Source organism: Pogona vitticeps, chromosome 1 (assembly GCF_051106095.1).
Source record: "Pogona vitticeps strain Pit_001003342236 chromosome 1, PviZW2.1, whole genome shotgun sequence".
NCBI lineage: Eukaryota > Metazoa > Chordata > Lepidosauria > Squamata > Agamidae > Pogona > Pogona vitticeps.
The window spans coordinates 183,946,609-183,968,547 of NC_135783.1; the positions used below are offsets into that span (position 1 = coordinate 183,946,609).

The 21,939-nt window shown below is 41.3% G+C and overlaps 1 protein-coding gene across 2 annotated transcripts in view; it reads right to left on the bottom strand.

Annotated features, from left to right (window-relative positions):
* The window catches only part of LOC110089019 (aldehyde oxidase 1), an 82,279-nt gene that overhangs the window by 47,567 nt on the left and 12,773 nt on the right, over nt 1-21,939 (bottom strand). The window contains exons 3-15 of one of the 2 annotated variants that reach the window (XM_072979043.2): nt 20,167-20,263; nt 18,323-18,431; nt 16,644-16,770; nt 15,636-15,697; nt 13,135-13,224; nt 11,350-11,430; nt 10,342-10,486; nt 8,810-8,902; nt 6,451-6,602; nt 5,246-5,339; nt 3,683-3,792; nt 2,775-2,959; nt 934-1,096 (exon numbers count right to left, since the gene is read on the bottom strand). In XM_072979043.2, the coding sequence (XP_072835144.2) occupies nt 934-1,096; nt 2,775-2,959; nt 3,683-3,792; nt 5,246-5,339; nt 6,451-6,602; nt 8,810-8,902; nt 10,342-10,486; nt 11,350-11,430; nt 13,135-13,224; nt 15,636-15,697; nt 16,644-16,770; nt 18,323-18,431; nt 20,167-20,263 (1,508 nt within the window). The remainder of the gene's footprint in view (nt 1-933; nt 1,097-2,774; nt 2,960-3,682; nt 3,793-5,245; nt 5,340-6,450; nt 6,603-8,809; nt 8,903-10,341; nt 10,487-11,349; nt 11,431-13,134; nt 13,225-15,635; nt 15,698-16,643; nt 16,771-18,322; nt 18,432-20,166; nt 20,264-21,939) is intronic. The other variant, XM_078379898.1, reaches the window with a different exon arrangement.

Genomic DNA, 21,939 nt, shown 5'->3' on the forward strand with positions numbered 1-21,939 from the left:
GCAGTACAGCAGTAGCTTCATCCAAAGAGCTTCTCCAGTCTGAGGAGAGTTGGTAGGAAACCCTTGATATATCCTTCATGTTGGTTGCATCTCAGCTGGACTACTCCCCCAGGGGGAAGTAAAACCAATGAGGAGGATATACTGTATGAAGGGGTTTTCTACCAACTCTCCTCAGACTGAAGAAGCTACTTGGATGAGTACTGAAACGTTTCAGCCTAATAAGAAAGAAGTCCAGTTGCCATTACTGTACTCAATTTCCAGATTATATTTGTTTAATTTTTTTAAATATTGTAATAATTCATTGCTTTAGCTTTTAGTACTGTTGCAATTAGAATAGACCCTTTTGAATCAGTGAAACTTACAAAGAAGTTGATTCCCCAAATACCCATAGATTCAATGGGCCACATCTAGAGCAATTTACTGATGTAAACCACCGGATTTTAGCCAATGTAAGCCATCCTGCTGCCACCATTATTCTTGCTTTCCAGCATGCAGTTGGATAAAGCAGAGGAGAGGATTCCATACTATCATGAAACTGGGCATTTCCCAGGATACACCTGTATTACAGCATGCTGTCTCCATCAGAATTTGTCTGGTTCTCTTCTTTTTGTTTATAAGTAAAATGTGTTATTTTTTCCAGAACCAAATCCTGTGGTCTGAGTTTGCGAACCTGACTACAGAAGATTCACAGATGTTCTGAATGTTTTTTTTAAACACATTTTTCATCCTTGAGTTGCTGTATCACAAGTTCCATTGGCCACTGAATTCTCTTCTCAGCTATTTTATTATTTATTTATGTCTCATTTATATGCCATTCAATTTGACAATAAAAAAAATGAAAGGAATATGTTGCTTTCCATCCAGGCATTCTGGCTTTCAGCAGTGGCTGAACACGCAGCTAATAAGGAGCACAACAAACACCCAGACTATTACCATTATTTTTAACGCCTGCAGCACTTCCAGGTAGAACTTGAAGATGAAACTAACAATGAGAGCTCGTCTGTACTCTACTTTGCCACCTGGGGCAGAACTTGAGATACGAATTTCTTGGAGCACCATTTTGCAAACTTCATCCAGCATCTGTTCATCCCAAGACCTGGCAAAACAATCAGTCAAATGCATTGATTGAGCACGTGAGAGTACACCAACTGCAAGACTAGAAGCAGCTGTGCTGGTGAGTGCCTCAGAATGGAGTATTTTTCACAGACACACAGGAGAGTATCCACAATTTGATCTGGAGTTGTTATTTCAGCTGGCTGTCTTTGTAAAACAAAAATGAGATTAACAAATGAGGTCTCTCCACCATGTGGTGAAATGGATGAAAAAAACAGACTAACATTTAGGAGAACTGGGTTCAAATTCCCATTCAGCCACAGAAACCCACTGGGACACGACAGTGGCAAACCACTCCTTGAACATCTCATACACCCCAAAAGCCCTACTAGGGTCACCATAACTTGGAAGTGACCTGACAGCACACAACAATGACATAAGTGGATAATTTCTGCCTCTACAGATACTGTTGGACTGTAACTCCCATCAGCCCTAACCAGCACAGCCAATGGTGAGGGATGGTGGGAGATGCTCCTCCACCGGAAGGAGGCAGGCAAAAAGCTTATGACAGCTTTCCAGTGATTATCTTATTTTGCCATAGCTGATAGTAACTATTTAAAGAAGTTGTGATGTACCTATAACTTGTCTCTCCAACCTTGTTTAGGCAAATAGTGATCATTACATTAGGTATTTTATTTCTAGCTGCCACTGTTATGTTATGATTCCAAATTAGTTCTTTGTACTTCCCTGCTGGCTGGAGTGAGCCAAGATCAATGCAGTGCGAAAAATGATTCTGTGTTTCTTAATTCTCAGAGGATTCTGATGAATTATAAGGGCTGATTTATGTAAGGAGTAATTTGATCATGTAATTTCTGCATTTCACACATTTGTCATATGCTAACATGCGCCTCTCAAATTGCATGCGTCACAAAATTGTTGTTCTGAAACTGCTGACATTCTGAAAACCATTAAGCTGCATGATATATAATCCTTTTACTGTAATCCTCATCATTTGTACTTAGTCCTTCTAAGCAGGAGAACAAGAAATCTGTTACACTGCGTTTCTCTTAAGAGCCAACTTATGATGCCTTTCTATCTGAACATATTTCTAGATGTAGAACTCCTCAAACTAGCAATCTGAAAACAGCAAAGAGATGTTCTGTTTTATGCTCCTTGATGGATTTTCCAGGGAAGAAACAAGGAAAGAGAGTCTCCATGAAATTCAATGAGACAGAGCAATGGTGTGAAAAACCCTCCTCAAAAGCCACTGTAATTTAGCAAATCTGATTTTGACAGGTCAAGAGATGAGATTCATTACTCCTCATGGCTGACTATTCTCTGGAAATCATCCATGGTGATGTGGAGATAACACAGTGTTGATGTTCTGCCCCCAGACATTGGGTGGAATTGAAATATTACCAGCTACACCTAGATCACTCTAGTCATTAAAGGCTTAAATCCAGTTGCTAGTCCTGCCACAGTAGACTCTGAATCAATGAGATTTGCATAAGCATTGACTCACCATTCCGCAATTGATTTTGTGGACTTAATCCTAGTGGAACTAACAGCTGGATTCAGGGCAAACAGTAAAAATGAACTACATTGAGGAGGATAACAACTCCCAGGTTACCCAGTCCAGTGAGTCAGATTGGAAGTCATCTAATACTTTAAACGACTCTTTGGTTAAAAGGCTGCAAAGTCTCAGGGAAATTGTATGTTACCTCCCAATGATGGTCTGGCATGTTTTCTCCGCAGCAAGTGTAGTAGGGCCAATTCCTCCATAAATGATGCTCAAGTTGCGGACAATGTCACTGCCTTCTTCAAAAAGGACCCTCATCCCAGCATTAACAATAGGCAAGGCATTTTCCCGCCGCTGGGCCTGGCGGAATGCAGATACAAACTCACCCTAAGAGGAAAGGAGAGAATTCGCTGAGCAACAACATTCTGAAGGGCAAGTTTTTACTCCTGGATATTCTACTCTTTTGGGCAGTACTATTCTTCACTTTAAGAGATAGATGCATTGTTTAAATTGTCTGTTTTTAATGCTCAAAAATGACACAACAGACATTCTTAAAAGTACATACTGTACATGTTAATGTTGTTACAAAGTTTCATTATTTATTTCAAATAAAATCAAATTTTAGCAAGATCTATTGGGTTTTGTTCTCTACCTCTCCTAAGATTTTTGTTAAATATGATCCCCTGTGCTAAAGAGAGAACCCTTTTTGAATACTGGTAATGTTAAGTCTTTCAACCCATGTAAGATCATCTTTTGTGCAGCTGAAAAGACTGAGAGTGAGAACGTGACTCCTACTGCGATAGTCTTTAGTCCTTCCACTCTTTCTTTAAGATACAAGCTCCAAGAAAGAGGTCAATTAGCAGTCAAGGTTGATGAGACCTGTAGTTCAGCCACATCTGGCGGGTTCTAGCAACTGTTGAAGGGTTACAGGCTGCAGGTTCCCCAACCTTGATTTAACACGATTCAAGAATGTATTTTTTTTTCAAGCCCCCCAATGATCCAAACTTCAGAAAAGGATTTAGTGCTACCTGACCATGCACCAAATGTACCACTCGGTTTTTAGATTTTTAACCTTTCTAGGATGAAGGGGGAGGGGAGAGAAGCGCTTACCTCCCTAGAATGAGGGATCCGAACAGACACTAAGATCTCCTCTGGTTCAAGGGTATTGTGCCCCAATCCGTCAGCAAAAAGATCCCTCAAAGGAATTTGCCGTAGCCTTCCTAATGGAAAATATTTGCACACACAAAAATGGAAAATAAGTGTCACTCATTTTATAGAGTACCCGGCATGGCCGTTGGGGCCTTTCTGCTCTAGTTCTGCATGTGAGAGTGGAGAAAACCAAAGCAACTCCAATGCCTTCCTCCTCTTAGATCAAGGATCATTTACAGAGCAGCTCTAGTTACCATACAGTTACGGTCAATGAGAGGTTCCTGTGTCACCTGTTGGAGAGAAACAAACAGAGCAGACTGCAGTAATCTTAGGCAAATCTGTTTCTTATTGTAACTTCACTGAGGCCAACATGCTTCTGCCTCCTTGTCCTGCCATCTTCTGAGAGGCCCAAGGATTCTATTTAGGCCTTTTTACCAAGTGGCAATTTATGGGATGAAAAGGGTGGTCTTCTCAGCTCCCCTCTTTGGGTGAGACTAGACTTTGGTAGATCACATCCAACTCTGGTATTTGTCTCCTGGAAAAAGTTTAAACAACATATCCAAACCTTCTGAAGGTCAATTTTTGAGTAACATCTTGTAGTATGCAGAAGCTATCTCTTCAAGAGATGGACGTAAATGGCAACTTCCTTGTGAACCGATGTGGTTTCCTTAGAAATTCATCCAGAATTGTTTGGGAGAAGCTGGTCTGTTTTGTTCTGCAATTCCAAAGTTGTTATGCTGGTGTTGCCTATTTGCATTGCTTATTTACAAGATGACTTCTAAACACTTTCTCCTACATAATGTTCAATAAATGTTAAGCATTGTTTTCCTAATATGTTTATGGATTTCTCTCATTCATTAAGTGAAGAATTCCCAATACAAGAAATCCTTGGGTCTAAAACAAAAGGGTTTTCTTCATGACTCCAGCAATCGTGATACAGATCACTGCTTCCCTCACCGTTAGCTGTGAGGAAACAGTATCTGTTCCCTGCTTCCTAGCTGATGATGAAGCTGGATAGCGGAAAAGAGGGACAAGGCTCTCAGACTGCCTAGATATTCAAAGGTGCATGGAAAAGCCACATGTACTGTAGCCCATGGCCCATGGCTTGCCTGTACAGTATGTACTTTAGAGTGAAATTGACAAGGTATTCGTTCCCACTCTCACTGGTCTATTTTCTTATATGTAAAAAGAATATACTCACAACTTGCATGTCCCTCTCCAGAAAGAGATTTTAGCAAAACTGAAAGTGAGTGGGACAGGATAGTCAACTAGGGCTATTATTGTTCTACTTCGAAGTATGCCTTAATGAACTCAGTGTTGCTTATTCCTGAGCAGGCGTGCACAGGACCGCACTGCACAACTCACAGTCTTTCTGAATAACGTAGGCAGCAATCATATCTGCAACGGTATTCATGTTCCCCCTTCCCTCAGCCAGCTTTCTCAGCTGATCTCTAGCCAGTTCCAGATGAATGCTTTGAATTAAACCCTGCTGTGATAAATCAATGAGAAAGTCTTTGAACCAACCTTCTGATGCCACGTTGAGGATACAGTTTCCAGCTGCCAGTATAGGGTTGATGTCGGATGTTGGACTTCTGCTTACAATATTTCCTCCAAAAGACTTTAAAAAAGGAGACGGGTAGTATTGTAGTTGGAATGCCTTCCCTTCCAATGCTTATTAAACTAAAACATTAAATGTAACATGAAAATACTGGACAGAATTCCACCGGTGTTTGCGTGAGGTTTGTGCAGCTTGCCATGGCTCGCTGATAATATGCCAGGCTGCATCTTGATCACATTGTGTCGATTAGGCTTAATTACCCACAGCAAATTACAGAAATTACACAAACCTGACATGAACATCATTAAGGTAATTCTTTTCACAATAAACATAACAGTCTAAACTCCATATATGGTAAATATGTAATACGATTTTCCAAGCCACCCCGAATGCTTGAAAATAGTGTCCAGAAATAACAGGTGAGATGCAAAGAACTCTCAGCTGTGTTTCTGCTCATGTAGAGGGCAAACCTTTCTTAAATTTTCTTTCTGAATGTAGCCTCTTATATGTTATTGTTATTTCGACTTATATACTGCCCCATAGTGCTAAAGGTCTGTCTGGGTGGTTTATAACATATTGTATATTTCCGTGTATAAGGTGCCCCCATGTATAAGACAACCCCCACTTTTCTAACCCCAAATTTCTTTCTTTGCAAAAAGCTGCTTTCCCCCTAGCAAAAAGTGGAGGGGAAAAGCAGCTTTTTGCCAAGAAAGTGGAGGGGAAAAGCATTTTCCCCACAAGAAAATGGAGGGGGAAAGCAATTCCTTCTACTCCCCCTCCACTTTCTCTTTATTTTGTTATCAATCCTTCATATCTGACTAAACATGCACAGGTTGTAATTGACACCATTCATAATGCGGAGGCAATTTCTGTTAACAGAAAATATGTGAGTGAACAGCAGTATTTTCAGCACTTCTTCGCTCAAAAACAATGAAAGAACCTTGTGGCAGCTTTTGGGCTAGCATCATTGCCGCATCAGCTTCCGGGGGCCCAGGCCACCTCCTCTGAAGTGCCTGATGAAGTGGACTAAAGAGACCACAAACGTCTGCGCAATAATCAATCTGTTAGTCCACTATATGTCATGAGACTGTTGTTTGTTTGCATGCTTGCTTGTTTCTCACACAGCTACCTCTCTGGGGAAAGTTTCTTTCAGTTAAAAAAGAAAACCTACAGCCACATTTCGGATCTGCTGTCCACCCAGGGTTTTCAGCTGTTGCAAAAGCGCACGGAATAGCTTGGTTTTCTCTGCTGGAAGTTTTGAAACCGCATTGGCCAGGACATCTTTCACCACGGTCATAGTACAAGCTGCTCCCAGGATTAGTCCTGAGAAAAAGTTAAAAATGAAAAATTATTTTATGACAAAAAATATCATTTTTATTCAGATTATATTACTTCACATCTTTGAATTTATAATAAATAATAAATTTAGAGAAATAGTTTTGCCGTGTTTAGTAATTAAAGGTACAAGGCATACACAATACGTATCCTTTTCAAGCTATCTGTGCAAGGTATTTCGATCTAAACTTGTGTTGCAAAATAGCTTCTCAGATGTCAGTAGTAAGGGGCATTTAGTGTGATGAATGACAACTAGCTCATATACAGTCGTGCCCCACTGGACGATTACCCCGTTTAACAATGAATCCGCTTAACGTTGACGTTTTTGCGATCGCTTTTGCGATTATAAAACAATGGTTTAAATAGGGTTTTTTCACTGTGCGATGATTAGTTCCATGCTTCGGGAACCGATTTTTGCTTTACGACGATCAGCAAACAGCTGATCGTTGGGTTTCAAAATGGCTGCTGGCTGAAGAAAATGGCCCCTGCTGTTTTTTGGACTGATTTTTCACACTACAGGCACTGAAAATGGCCGCCCCATGGAGGATCTTCGCTGGACGGGCAGGTATTCAGCCCATTGGAATGCACTGAACAGTTTTCAATGCGTTTCAATGGGTTTTTTAATTTCGTTTGATGATGTTTTAGCTCTACAGTGATTTCGCTGGAAAGAATTAATGTCGTCAAGCGAGGCACCACTGTAATCAATCCCTGCTGAAATTGGTAAGAATTTGCTTAGAATCCACAGGATTTATTATTTTTCCTATTCATTTAAAAGATTATAGTCTGCTTTTAAAGAATAGCAGGCAACCTGTGGGCCTCCAGATGTTGCTGGACTGTTAACTACTGGTGATGGTGGTAAGGGCAGATGAGAGTTCGTCGGTCAAAAACATTGGAAGGTTACATGTTCTTCCCTTCTGGTTTAAAGGTTAACATATTTCAAACACTGGAGAAAAGGGATTCTGTGTAGTAAAGATGGAATTTACATTGACAGTTAAAGCAAGAAGGCAACAGGGATCTCAAACAGATTCAAAATATACTTGCTTGGGAAAAAAGTGGCAAAACTATTGAGCTAAAATGGTTTGGCTGAGTTTGGCAACATTAGAGATGTGTGTTTCATGCAGTTAACAAAGACAGCATTTTCACCCATGCATCAGGGGGTGGGGAAAGCAGGGGATGATTGAAAGGCAGTTGTTTCCAGGAAGCATGCTCTGTTAAAAAAAGGGGGGCAAGGAGCAACACAATTATCGGTGTCCAAGGTGTGGCCTCAGCTTCACAGAGTGCATATGCACAACAGCAAACTGAAGGCTGTTTGAGCAGTTAGTCTTGCTCCACCCCTCCTGATTCCTGCATCGGCTGATCTGACATGCTTATGGTATTTCATTACATTCAGTACTGGAGGTCTGCAGATCTGTTCCAAGGGTTGGGGATGCTGTGTTAGTAATGGTACTTTCAAACAGGTGCTCTTCACAGACCCAACACCCTCCTCCTTCACTGGCTTACACTATGTCATGTTGGAGACCCACAGAACTGTTTTCTCAAGACTCATCAACACAAACACCACAGGCAGAACCCTTCACACCACCCCCGTTGCTCTTAAAATCCAGTGTCTTTCATGCAGGACCAGAAAAGGGGGGGAATTAGGTTGTTGTAGGATTTTCGAGGTGTTTGGCCGTGATCTGGAGGTTTTACTTCCTAACATTTTCCCAATCTCTGTGGCTGGCATCTTCAGAGGACAGGAGTTAGAACTTTGTCTGTGTTCTGGTGTAATGTGTGGGATAGTTGACTATTTGTAGTTATGGGATCAGCTTTTTGTCCTTTTCAGGAGATTGGGCGATTATGGTGATTGGGGTGTTTTTTGTTATGGGTGTATTGTTGTGATAAGGGGGGAGATGATCTGTCACTGTGATTGATGGGTGTTGTTCGCTAGTCTTTTGTGTGCAATGATCACTAGCCCTTATGGCTGGGTAGAGGTCTTTGACCTTTTTGTAAGCTGTATTTTTCAGCTCTGGAAGGCAGGCTTTGTTGAGTTTTTAGATTTTTATCTTTTTTGTTGAAGCTTTGCTGATGTTTGTGGATTTCAATGGCTTCCCTGTGTAATCTAACATAATGATTGCTGGACAACACCAAATAGCCTGAAAAACCTACAACAGCTGTTGGGTCCTGGCTGTGAAAGCCTTTGAGAATAGTTTACTTACCATCTTCTGTATGTTCAACCACATGAAGATCCAACACTCTTGTGGGGGAGATGATAAGTGGGTGGAATATACCTTTAAATTTCATATCAGGTCCTAAGAGGCAGAAGGTAAACAATGAGATTGTAGGGGAAATAGAAAGATGCACAACTATTCTTTGAACACTCTCCTTTGAATTTACCTACTTCTCCAACTCAGACACTGGCAGTAATTTATTAAAACGGTTTTAAAAAAAAAATGGGGAGGGGGAGATCAAAAGAAAATAAGGGTGCTGTACTGTATTTAAAAAACTCCACGGTGTTCCATCAAAACATACTATCATCACCAACAAGAGTAGACAAGTAGGATTTTGATTATTGTTCAAATGTGTGTGTGTGTGTGTGTGTAAAGAGTCTTCTGCCCCAAATGGATCTCCTGCACCATGATATTTTACTGTAGTTGCTGGCGTATAAGACAACTGGGCGTATAAGATGACCCCCCAACATTTCCACTCAAAATATAGAGTGGATGGCTCTGCTGTGTCGCTGGTGGCGGCTGCCCGGGGCTCTGCCCAGGCCCACCCTGGAAGTATATGGCTGGTAATGAGGCCTGAGGAGGGCGAGGAGGAGGGGAAGCGGCTGAGCGGGCAGCGGCAGCGGAGGAGGAGGAGGGGAAGCGGCTCTCTGGCGGCGGGCTCTGGTCGCTCAGCCATGGCCGGCTCTGCTTCCCTCCCTCCGTCTGGACAGACTGCCTGCCTGCCCGCCTGCCTTCCTCCCCGACCGATGCGGCCCCACGTCACTCACTCAATGGCGATGATGGCGGCGGCTCCTTCCTGGCCCAACTGAAGTGCACCCAGTGTATAAGATGACCCCCCCCATTTGGAGGCATGTTTTTTAGGCCAAAAAGTCATCTTATACGCCGGCAAATATGGTAAATGGAAGGCATTGTGTGACTTTGCAAATTTATTTTTATTGATTTATTTATTTATTTAATTTATATGCTGCCCACTCTACCCAGAGGTCTCTGGGCGGCTTACAATAATTAAAATTCAATATAATAAAATGACTAAAATACAATTAAAATACAATTAAAATACAATTAAAATTGCCATCATCAGGACCCACAGTTGTTATTTCAATTAAAAGCCTTCTGGAACACTGAAGATGAAAAGTCAGCTGGGCCAGGACCCTTTGACAAGAAATTCTGGCACATAGGATGGAAACTCCTACAGCTCCCCATTTCTGTCAGTAAAACTGTGAACATTACAAATTAAACAGCTAACCCTGTGCTCTCTTGTCATGTCCTCCCACCTTGATCGACTGCAAATCCAGCCTTGATGAAGAGACACGATGCACAGCCCTCTTTGCAAATTTCAAGGGGTGCACTGATAGGATATGCTGAAACTCTACGTAAAGTAAGCAAGCAAGCTCTTCCGCTGCATATGAAACCTCAATTCAGAATCTGAGAAAAGGCTTGAGTCTGAACTGGGGGATGACTTTTCAACAGACCATTGTGAGAAGGTGCTTTTACAACATACAAAAGCATACTGAACGTACCCACACAAGTATTCCCTACAACAAGTGGTGCCTGCGGGTATTTAGCTTTGAGTTCCAGAAGTTCCTTTAGATTCTCAGGAGAAATCCATGATGTTCTTTCCCCGTAGAAAGTAAGAGTCTGTACGGTCGGATTTTCAGCCATTTTCTGAAGGTAAAACCAGATTCAGAGTTGAGATTACTGATACATTCTATTTCTTCATTTCCTAGGACGGTGTCATGGAAACTTTGCAAGTTTTTGAGCTGCCTTTTTAATGGAAAGGGGGTATAAATGTAACAAAAAAAGAAATAAAGAAACAAACACACTTCAGACTTTGGAGAAGTTATTTTTTTGGAAGTGCACCTCCAGCCAGCATATCCACTAACTAAACATTTAATTCAACTTAATCGTGTTTTATACTATTAACAGTGTTACTTTAATATTATAACTTGTGTTTTTATTTATACCTGTGTTCTAATCATGTTTCTCCCTGCCTTGGGTCTCATGCTGGGAGAAAGGTGGGAAACAAATCAAGCAAATATCAACATGTGTGAAACATGATGAACACCTAGGAGTTTCATACAAAGGAGTGGGAAGAATTCACATAATCTTTTTCTAAGCTTCTTCAATCTAACATATCACAGGCATGCCCCAGTAAATATGCAAACTATCTCCAGAAACTATTATTTGTTTTTGTTTTGTTTAAAGCATTTGAAACTTATATATTTAATCAGGAATGCACTACACATCTCTCGCGCACACACTCACATGGCATAGAGAATTGTAACGCCCACAAAGTATGTGCTCTTTTGCATCCTCACCAGTCAAAACAATCATTGACCAACTAAATAGCTCATCCTCCCTTCAGGAGGTTAATAGCGGCATAGTACATTATTGTGCAGACACAATTAAGGGATTACATCACCAGAGATTCCATGTTCCCCAGTCATCCAACCGCTACTTCTCACCATATTAAAATGATAGTGGGAATTGCCTTACTGGCAGGCTATAAGTATGGTAATCCTTCTTACTATGAGTTCAGGCGGAAATATTAGTTCTTGGGTAGGATCCAAGAGTTGGAACTCTTCTGCAGAAAACAATGCTGTACAGATCTTTAAAAATTAAAAAGGAAAGGAAAGGAAAAGTACATTAGCAGCGAGCACAGTTGGTTGGATTTTAACACTCAGGAAATGAAAGACATATGAACTTTCCATGGGAAAAATAAGATATTTAAACTCATTTTTAAGCTGAGTAAATTCTAAATCTGGCCTTGAGGAGCAGATAGTTACCCTGACAGCGGACTGCTGATCAGGTATTGGAGGGTGACGGTGCTTTTAAGATTGCAACCATAGATAGAACGAACAGGGGTCTGACCCTCTCGCCTCTTTACTGTCCTTCTCTAGCTTTTGGAACTCCTCTAATGCTTTCCAAACAAGTGGAGTAATTGACTAGATAGGAACTACCAAGTGCCTGACATGTCCGCCCAGGACGTCTGCAAGGCCAAGGCTTAGCCCTGAAAGGTACACAGTTTTTAAAAAAGCATGTCTATAACCATGTATGAAATATGCAAGTAAACAGAACCACACAGGTACATGTTTAAGATAAAGGAAGCTGTTTTATAAATCTATTCACGAAGGCTTTCATGGCCGGGATCTAATGGTTGTTGTGGGTTTTCTGGGCTCTTTGGCCGTGTTCTGAAGTTTGTTCTTCCTGACGTTTCGCCAGTCTCTGTGGCCAGCATCTTCAGAGGACAGCACATTAGGAAGATCAACCTTCAGAACATGGCCAAAGAGCCTGAAAAACCCACAACAACCATGTTTTATAAATCATTACTTCCTTGGGTCTTATTGTCAGAGAATAAGTACTCCCAGGATGCCTCTTATTTTGTCTGAAATGCACTAAAGGCTTGTTTCATTCCTGAAATTAACTGATTGATTGATTGGATTTATATGCTGCCCTTCTCCAAAAACAAAAACATTAGAGCGATAAAGAGATGTATAACCAAGCGTGTCAGCGCCATTGTATACAGTAGGATCACGTTATCTGCAGGGGGTTGGTTCTAAGCCCTCCCACGGCAGATGCTGAAAAAAATGCAAAAGGATCAAATGCTATGCATTGCATGGTCTCCGCCTCCCTCTAGTGATCAGTTCTGCTAAATATACCTTGGAAATATGCAGTAGTACCTCGGTTTACGAATGCCTCGATTAACGTAATTTTCAGTTTAGGAACGAAAATAAATTGAAAATAATGCTTCGGTTTATGATTCCCCCTCCCCCTGCAATACGAAGCAAGTTTGCATTGCACCTGGGAGGTTTAGCGCTGCTCCCTGAATGCATTCCTATGGGAAACCACATTTCGTAATGTGCATTTTTCGCATTACGAAACATCCCGGAGAACGCATTAAATTTGTCAACCAAGGTATCATTGTAAATACATATAAAATGTCAGGGGGTCTTTATTTAGTATTTTCAGGCAGCAAATAAGTGAATCAGTGATCCTTATCCTGCAGCTACTGTATTTAGGAACCAAATTTTATCTAGACTTGGAGAGAGCATAAGTGGCTGGGTTGTCCCTTTGTCATTCTCTCTCTCCTTCTCTTTTACATCACTATGTGGCATTTTATTTATTGTTTAGTACAAAACAGGAGATGGCAAATAACAACTTTTTAAAAAGACATATAATATGGAGAATGCTGCCTGTTATATTTTGCACAGTTTAGATTCTGGTGGATAAATTTGTAAAGAAGCAAATTATGTTTCCTCTCCTCAAATTTTCCCATCCAACAAAAGATATATGGTAATCTGTAACTAACTTACCTTTCTTTCCTTGTTAGGTAGCAAAGAAAAATGGTCTCCCTGGTCTGAACAATAACCCCCATGCTCTTTATTTTGGCAACAATATGATTCCTAAAAATAGGAAACTCTGATTAAGTATCACTGGAGTTACGCAAATATTTAAAATACGACAAAAGATATCTACTGATCTGAGGCAGCCTTGGACTTGAATGTTAACTAGTAAGGAATTCTTGCCAAAGATATAATCAGGAATGCATTACACAACTCTCTCATCTTATGTAAGCACAGACTTGGAATCATACCCAGAATTTAACAGCCAGTTTATCTGTCTATTTTTCCTCTTTACTGCTTTTAGCCAGGCCACCATGTACCCAAAGGTGAATATTTTAATGTCCTATTTGTTTCAACAGGAGCAATTTGAACATGTCCTAGTACATGCAAACTCTTGAGACATAAAAGTGCATTAATGTTGGCTGGTTGTGCCCCATGTTTCCAGACCTAAAGTTGACGCAGACAGGCAAGATCTGGTAAAATCTTCAGATTCAGAGAAGCAGTAGGATTTCCATAATCAGCAGCAATACAGACATATGTGCTTCTCCAAGTTTAATAATAGCAGAACACATTACACAGAAAAAGAAACCATGTACTAAAATATGTTCAATTTGGATAATTTACAATTTTTACAGAATTTCAGTATTTGTGTTACTTTGCTAATGTCCTTTTTAAACACAAAATGAATACATGTATACATAAAAAATTGAATAAATTGATCTTATAAACAGGCCAGCTATTTCCTTTGAATGCATCCAGATCAGTTTTCTAATGCCTTATGTTGATTCAGATAATTGGTTCACCAGGCTCCATAGTGTTTACACTCGTTCTCCAAGATTTTAGAAAGCAGTCCTTCCCAGGCTGACTTGGAGATGCTTGGGAATTGAAGCTAAACAATTGAACATGAAAAGAGTGGGATCTCTTATATTATTAGTAGTTTTATTTTTACTTTTATTTATATGCCACATTTGTCCCAACAAGGGACCCAAAGCGGCTCACAACATTAAAATTCACACTATTTAAAAACACAGTAAGTTAAATATTAAAAGATAAATTAAACAATATATGATTTAAAATACAATTAAAAGATTAAAACATGAAAACATGAAAAAGATTAAAATTATCTGCTAAAATGGGGTTCAGGGATTCCGTTATAATTGTTAAAAGTCTGCCTGAAGAGATAGGTCTTGAACTTCTTTCAGAAGGATAACAGGGAAGGGGCCATCCTGATCTCCCGAGGGAGATCCCGCCTGGGAGCTGCCACAGAGAAGGCCCTCTCTTGTGTCCCCCATCAGCTGTGCTTGTGCTGGCAATGGGACTGAGAGGAGGGCCTCTTCTGGTGATCTTAATCACTGAGAAGGTGCATATAGGGAGATATGGTCCTTCAGGTAGCCTGGACCCAAGCTGTAGAGGGCTTTATAGGTATTGACCATAACTTTGAATTGGGCCCAGAAATGGACTGGTAGCCAGTGCAGTTCTTGTAACAGGTGTGTTATATGCTCCCTGTAGCTGGCCCAGTCAGTAGTCTGGCTGCAAGGTTTTGCACCAGCTGAAGTTTCTGAACCGTCTTCAAAGGCAGTCCCACGTAGAGCACATTACAGTAATCCAAACGGGATGTAACTAAGGCATGTGTCACTGTAGCCAGATCCGACATCTCAAGGAATGGGTGCAGCTAGTGCACCAGCTTTATCTGTGCAAATGCCCTCTGGCCATCGCCGAGACCTGGGTATCCAAGCTTAGGGATGAATCCAGGAGTACACCCAAGCTGTGGACCTGAGCTTTCAGGGGGAGTGTAACCCCATCCAGCACAGTTAGTATCCCTGTTCCCTCATCTGCCTTCTGACTAACCAGGAGCACCTCTGTCTTGTCTGGATTTAGTTTCAGTTAATAAATGTTAATTTTAATGAGATTATTGAGCTATTATTTGGCTCCCTGCCAAATTTGGCTATCTGCCAAATATTATAACGCTGGATTTCCTTATAAGGAACAAGATTAAATGGGAGTGAATCAAATGAGCAATGTATGCATGGGATATTTCTGACTGAAATGTTGGACTTTAATTCATGTTAGAAATGTCTTGTATAACAAACCTTGTGACAATGTTCCAGTTACTCAAGAGGCCTCACAAGACTAGCTTGACTAGATTCAGAGTGACAGTGCAATTTTATACACACTTACTCCAAAGTTATTCGAAATATTCTGGGAGGTGCAGTAAAAAGAAGTAATGTTTACATCTCTCCAGTGGCTCCGTTTGTGCCACAGAACAAGCCTCAACCCTGGTGCTATCAGTCGTTCAGATGCCTCCCAGTACTGACAGGCTGGGATGGAGGCCCTGCTTCAATTTTTAAAATGGCACCAATGCACACTTTTTAAAGCAACATTGGCTGACTTGTGTCCTGTGAAACAACCAAAGTCACTATGAAGCAAATTTGGTTCTTCCTGCAAGTGTAGTTGAAGCTGCTCACTCTTACCTTACAGAAGGTTTTACAGCCATCAATAATAGGCCTGTAGCCAGTGCAACGACACAAATTACCTAATTCAATAATAAAACAGACTTAGTTATTTCCTTCAAATACCCCAGTGGGTTTCACTTTTCAGTGGATCTGCCTGTCCAAAATTTGTTATTTATTTATTTTTACATATTTTAAGTTCTTGAAAACTCCCCCACCCTACCCCCATGCTCTTCAAAGGCAGCTTACAAAACACAGTAATAAGAATTTTTATTTATTTATTTATTTATTTATTTGATTTTTTTACCCCGCCCCTCTAGACCATGTCTACTCGGGGCGGCTTACAAAATAAAACAAAACAGTATAAAAATATATAAAATCATGAAATACAAATTTCAATTTAAAACAATTAATTTAAAGAGAGGATTACCAAGATGGAAGAGCCAAAAAGAGAGAGAGAGAGAGAGAGAGAGAGAGAGAGAGAGAGAGAGAGAGAGACTTAATTGACTGGAGGGAAGGCCTTCTTGAATAACCAAGTTTTTAACTGGCTTTTAAAAACACCCAGCGAGGGTGCCAGCCGAATTTCTGTTGGGAGGGCATTCCACAGCCGAGGGGCCACCGCCGAGAAGGCCCAGTTTCTTGTTTTTTCCTTCCGGGCCTCTCTCGGCGTCAGACCCCTCAGCCGCCCCTGCTGGCTATATCGGGTGATCCGGGTAGATCTGGGTGGGAGAAGACGATCTGCCAAATATTGAGGTCCCAAACCGTTTAGGGCTTTATAAGTGATCATTAGCACTTTGAAGTCAACGCGGAAACGGATGGGCAACCAGTGCAAAGCAAGCCAGGGTGGGGGAGATATGCTGGTGTTTTCTCACCCCACTAAGGAGCCTGGCTGCTGCATTCTGGACCATCTGAAGTTTCTGCATACTTCATGTCAGTTACAAATAAACCGTCTAAATAAAAACACAAAAGGCAAAGCCTCATAAAAAAGCCAAATAATCTTTTAAAAAAACTGATCTCTAGAATATTTACCAGAGAGAGCTTCAGTGATCTGCTCTGATGTTGGTTCCATCTCATTGCGCAGTAAAGCATAGATTGACATAACCATTCCAGGGGTGCAGAAGCCACACTGAGAGCCATGACTTTTAGCAATCCGTTCCTAGGACAACATAAAACGTGCTGCAGGATGACTAAATCCCCTCATCCAGATATTTTCTTTATCCTTTTGTATATTTTCGAACCTTTGGTTGTAAAGGCCACCTTAACCACAATAACAGCAACAACAGCAAGAACCGTAACTCCACACCACCATCCCTCAATGCATTTCTGTGACAGCTAACACTGAGCCGTAATCATTATAAAAGATGGGCCCAATGGGTAGCAGAAGTGTCCCAAGTGGCGAAGACAACTGGATAATTCAGAGGGGAAACCACATGAAAGTTCAGGAGTGCTACATGTTTAAATGCAACAAAAACCAAACTGCTTGGACATGATCTCAGACCAGGATCCTTTAGCAGCAGGCTCAGGAATGTTGCCAAGTCACTGCTCTGCGACCAGAGATAGCCGTTTATGATCTCCCAGCCAAACTGGCATTCTGGCTGGTTTCTTCCCACAGGTTGTTCTTTGTTTATGCCTCTAGCTAGCTGAGGAAAACACATGCCGGAATGCTGGGTTCAAATGTCAGGCTAAAGTATCCATAGAAGGAGGTCTGTAGTTTGCAAAGCTGCCCCCAGTTGCACTGGGAATGACTGAGCAGCAAGCCTGGCCCGGCTGCTCCATCCTGAATAGGCCGGAATTGCATTTGCGCATTTAACTTTGTTGTTGTTGTTTAGTCGTTAAGTCTAGAACTTACTTTACTTATGTGTTCTGGAATACTTCCCTGTCCAAGCCTTGCCTTATTTTACCTATGCGTATATCCTGCCATTCAGATCCAAAGAACTCTAAAGATCACAATAACATTAGGAAGTTGGGAAGCTCCCCAACAAAAACCCAAACCCAAACCATTCGAAGCAGGTATGAGAAACAACCTAACCAGAAAACCAGGAAACCAGAGCAAGACTTCAAAAATATTGAAATGGATGTCCAAATCATCCACCAGTTTTACATTAAGGTGCATGATGATGAAGCCACCTTGTTCAGTCTGAGAAAATCTGGTCAGTGCCTGGCATGAGGATACCTAGGGGAACCCCTACGCGTGCTGCTTCGATGTCCACAAACCAGTGGCTCCCAGCCTTGGGTCACCCAGGTGTTCTTGGACTGCAGCGCCAAGAAACTCCCACCAGCAGAGCTGATGGTAAAGGCTTCTGGGTATTGCAGGGTTATTCAAGATCAGGAACCACTGCCATAAAGGGGAAAAGGTGGGAATGGGGGAAAAGATATGGTAATAAATTTAAATACAGTCTTCGCACCCAGTTTTTGCCAACCTGGTGAAACATGACAATGTTGGCTGCTGATATTATCACATTGCCTAAATGCCCATTGTTATTGGTGTTAATGTGTGAGCTGTGTAGACTTAGCACAAAGAGAATACAATTGGAAAAGGCACTTCCACGTAGGCACTGCCCTTCAGGGGCTGGATGAGATTTCTGCATTTAGCTGTCTGCACCCAGGGTCATAGAAGTTCCCCTAAGACAGGACTGCGACCACTGCTATCACAGTACTGCTGCTTTTTACTGAAATGCAACTGAGAAGAAGAAACAGTTTGGACTTACCTGAACAGGATGAATCCTTGTTTTTGTATTTCCGATTCCTTCCACAGTGATGACTGCAGTTCCATACAGTGAACAGATGGGGATCAAGCATGCGTTGGCTGAATAATGACTGCTATTGTAAAGGAGAAAACTATATTCACCATTTATGAAAATATATATGGTTTATGTGTATTGCCTGTCTTGTTACATGTAATTGCAAATAGAAATATAATGAACCTAACACTTGAAATCAGATGATTGTCTCAGTTCAAGTATGAATGCTGATAACTGTAGACAAAAATTTAAAGATTTCAAACCTGCAAGAATATTTTACATTAGCAAATGTCGATTATAGGCCATGTGTTGCAATACTACATGCAAATTGTACACTTTTTATTATTATACTTTCTCCATCTGATATATATCAGCTGAATATACTAAGAGAAAAAAGTATACAGTAACAACTCCTGTATCCATGGGGGGAATCTATTCCACGATCTACAACAAATGCTTGAAACCATGAACAGTAGTGAACCATATATATAACATACAAGGAGGAGGGACAAAGGCAACAAGGCCCACCCCCTTGTATGTTTTATACAGGGCTGTGGTAAACGGTGGAGAACTGAAACCACAGATACCAATCCTGTGGATACAAGGATCCTACTGTATTTTTTTAAAATTGAAATTGCCATTGATCGTTATCTATGTGGGATCTTCCATTCATGAATTAACCTGGAATCATTATTATTCACATATGTATGCATTTATTGACCAGACAAGAGTGCTGGACTAGGACTCAGGAGACCTGGGGTCAAATCCTCCCTTGGTAATGGAAATTCACTAGTGTGTGGCACCAGTAAACCACTTTTTAAATGTCATATATTTTGAAAAGCCTACTAAGGTCGCCATAAACCAAATTCAACCTGACAGCTTGTAGTAACAACAGGGAGAGGGAACTGAATTTGAGAACTGTCATAATGGTGCCTACACTTGCAGATTTGCTAATATCATTATGAACGTGCATCTATGTTTCCTGCTTTGAATATGCAAGAGATCCTATAGGTCATTTGCCAGCTGGAATGAATGCTTCATCCTGCCAGAGAGTGGAGAAAACATTTTCTCACACATCAGCTGAGAAATATGTTGTTGATGAAAGGATTCTCTGTATTCTCTACGCCTGTTTTATTGTTTAAGCCATTGACACTTTTGGCAGGTGGTGGTGGGTGGAATCAAAGAAGTCTAGGACTCTAAGCAGTGCAATCCTTCATTTGCACTCCACCCCCCCCCGGGATGCTGGCTCAGCAGACATACAGACACAGCCCAACTACTTTTTCTTTGATTAAACTTAATCTAACTATGCAGGATAATGCATGGTGCTTATCTTCCATGTTCTGTTTTTAAATAGTTTTTTTTTCTCTAGGTGAAGTGAAACAAATGAGCAATGCCTTACATTCTACCCCAATTACTGGATTCAACCTCTTACATTTAACTGTATTTTAAAATACCCCCTTTTGCCACTGAAAGCTGTCTTCTATTTGTCCTCTCTCCACATGCCTGAACTTCATGGGTACAGTAGTGTGGGTCTGAGGGGGAAGCGAGACGTTATGGGAAGAAGCATATTCCCTGGGGAGGTTCCACTTTTCCCCTCCAGCAATGAATGGGATACTCTTGGGAGAAAAATAGATTTGCAAAGTAAGATTATGTCTACCTTTTGCTGACCAAATATACATGTAAGGTATGGAAGAAAGCACATATGCTATGATAAACGAAAGGCCTTTTTGCTGCCTTGAGGCACCACCAGCATCTCTCATTCAAGAAACATAATTCCAACACGGAGTTCACCATCCTCATCAAAAGGATACACAATCTTCTTAGTGATGGGTTCATATCTGGATATCATCACTGTACATGCACCACAGCCACCTCCACCGCAACCGTACTTGGTACCTGTGAGTCGGACTGAAGGAACTGCAGTTAAGGAGGGAAAGCTTCATATTGGACCAGACCTAACACACTCAGAAATCCTGTGCTCTGCTCCAATTAGGACCTGTGACAAGCTTGTCTCGCCATGTCCTATGAGAGGGACAGAGAATCTGCAGGGACCTGTCTAGACATCGAGAAATGCAACATCCATAATCCCGTGCCACTTTTCATGCTGGGTGGTGGTTCTGGGAGCTGAAATCCCAAACATCTGGAGGTACAGAGGTGCCACCATCACTCTCCTATGGTGGACTAAGTTGGAAAAGTACAGACAGAATTTTTCTTGAGAACATCTTTGGCTCCAAAGGGAAGCTGCTTGAAATCAAACCTGGCTACATCTCCAAAACTGGGATGGAACTCAGTTTTGTGGTTGGGATGTAGTCAGGCATCATTGCACTTTAAAGAAGAAAATAATGCAGGATGAACACCTGCAATCTCCACTAACAGAACGACATCACTTAGCTCTCTCTTTTTGTTGTTGTTGTAAAGCAAAGCAAAAAGTAAAGCGTGCTGCTTATATACCACCTCATACCACTTAAAGCATTCTGTGGGCAATTTACAAGTTAATTATTCAGGCTGCACATTTCCTCCACTCCACACCTGAGTGCTGAGTACTCATTTTAGTGACCTCAGAAGGCTGAGTCAACCTTGAGCCGGCTACCTGAAATTGAATCCCAGGTTGTGAGCACAGTTTTGGCTGCAGAACAGCAGTTTAACCACTGCGTCACAAGGCTCCTTTGGACTTGTGATACATAGTACATAGTACAATATAGTACTGACTATATTGAAGCAGAATATTTCTCATCAGTGGGAGAATTTGGGATCAGAAGTCCAAAGAGCCCTTTCCTAAGTTGCAAAAATAACCTTCATGAGGTTTTGCAAAGGCCATTGCTAGACTGACTCCATTCTGATCTCTCTTTTCCTCCAAGAAATTTAGGATGGCATGTGGGAGTTCTCAGCATTCATTTTATTCTCAGAAGAAGCCTCTTAAGATAGGTTAGGCTGACATAGTGAGTGGCTTAAGGTGTCACAGAGAGCGCTCCATCTGAGACAGGTGCACTACCACCACCCTGAACCCACTGGGGGCTGCTACAGGCGCCAGTGCAGTTGCCACCCATTCTGACAGCAACTGTGACTGTTTTCTAAGGGTCTGGCTGCCTATGGTGGCATCATGACAGGGAGATCGATAGCAAAGGAAGAGGGTGAAGAATAATGTTCTGGTGTCAGTTGCATCTTATGCGTGTGTGTGTGTGTGTGTGTGTGCACGCACACGTGCATGCACAAAGAGTTTTTGTGGCCACAGTGTACTGCATCAATATGACATCAACCTTGGTGTTCTTCTTGGGTTTGTAATCCTCTAATAAAATTCATCCCTTAAATGTGGTAAGACACAGTCCTATCTTAAATAATTGGGTTATCTCTCAATGGGCCATGCTGACTGAGGATCCTGGGAAATATCACCCTATTTTTTTTAATTGCCTGATGAGGAGTCCTGGAGTACACAAAAGCTCACACATTTTTGGGGATGTATAGTTAATCTTAGTACAGATATTCTTGCTTGCCCGCAGATTTTGGAGTTTGTTTCATGGGTATTTAAATCAGTTCAGGATTGCAGCCCTTTCCCAAGCTGTCTATGTAGATCAGTGGGTTGAATA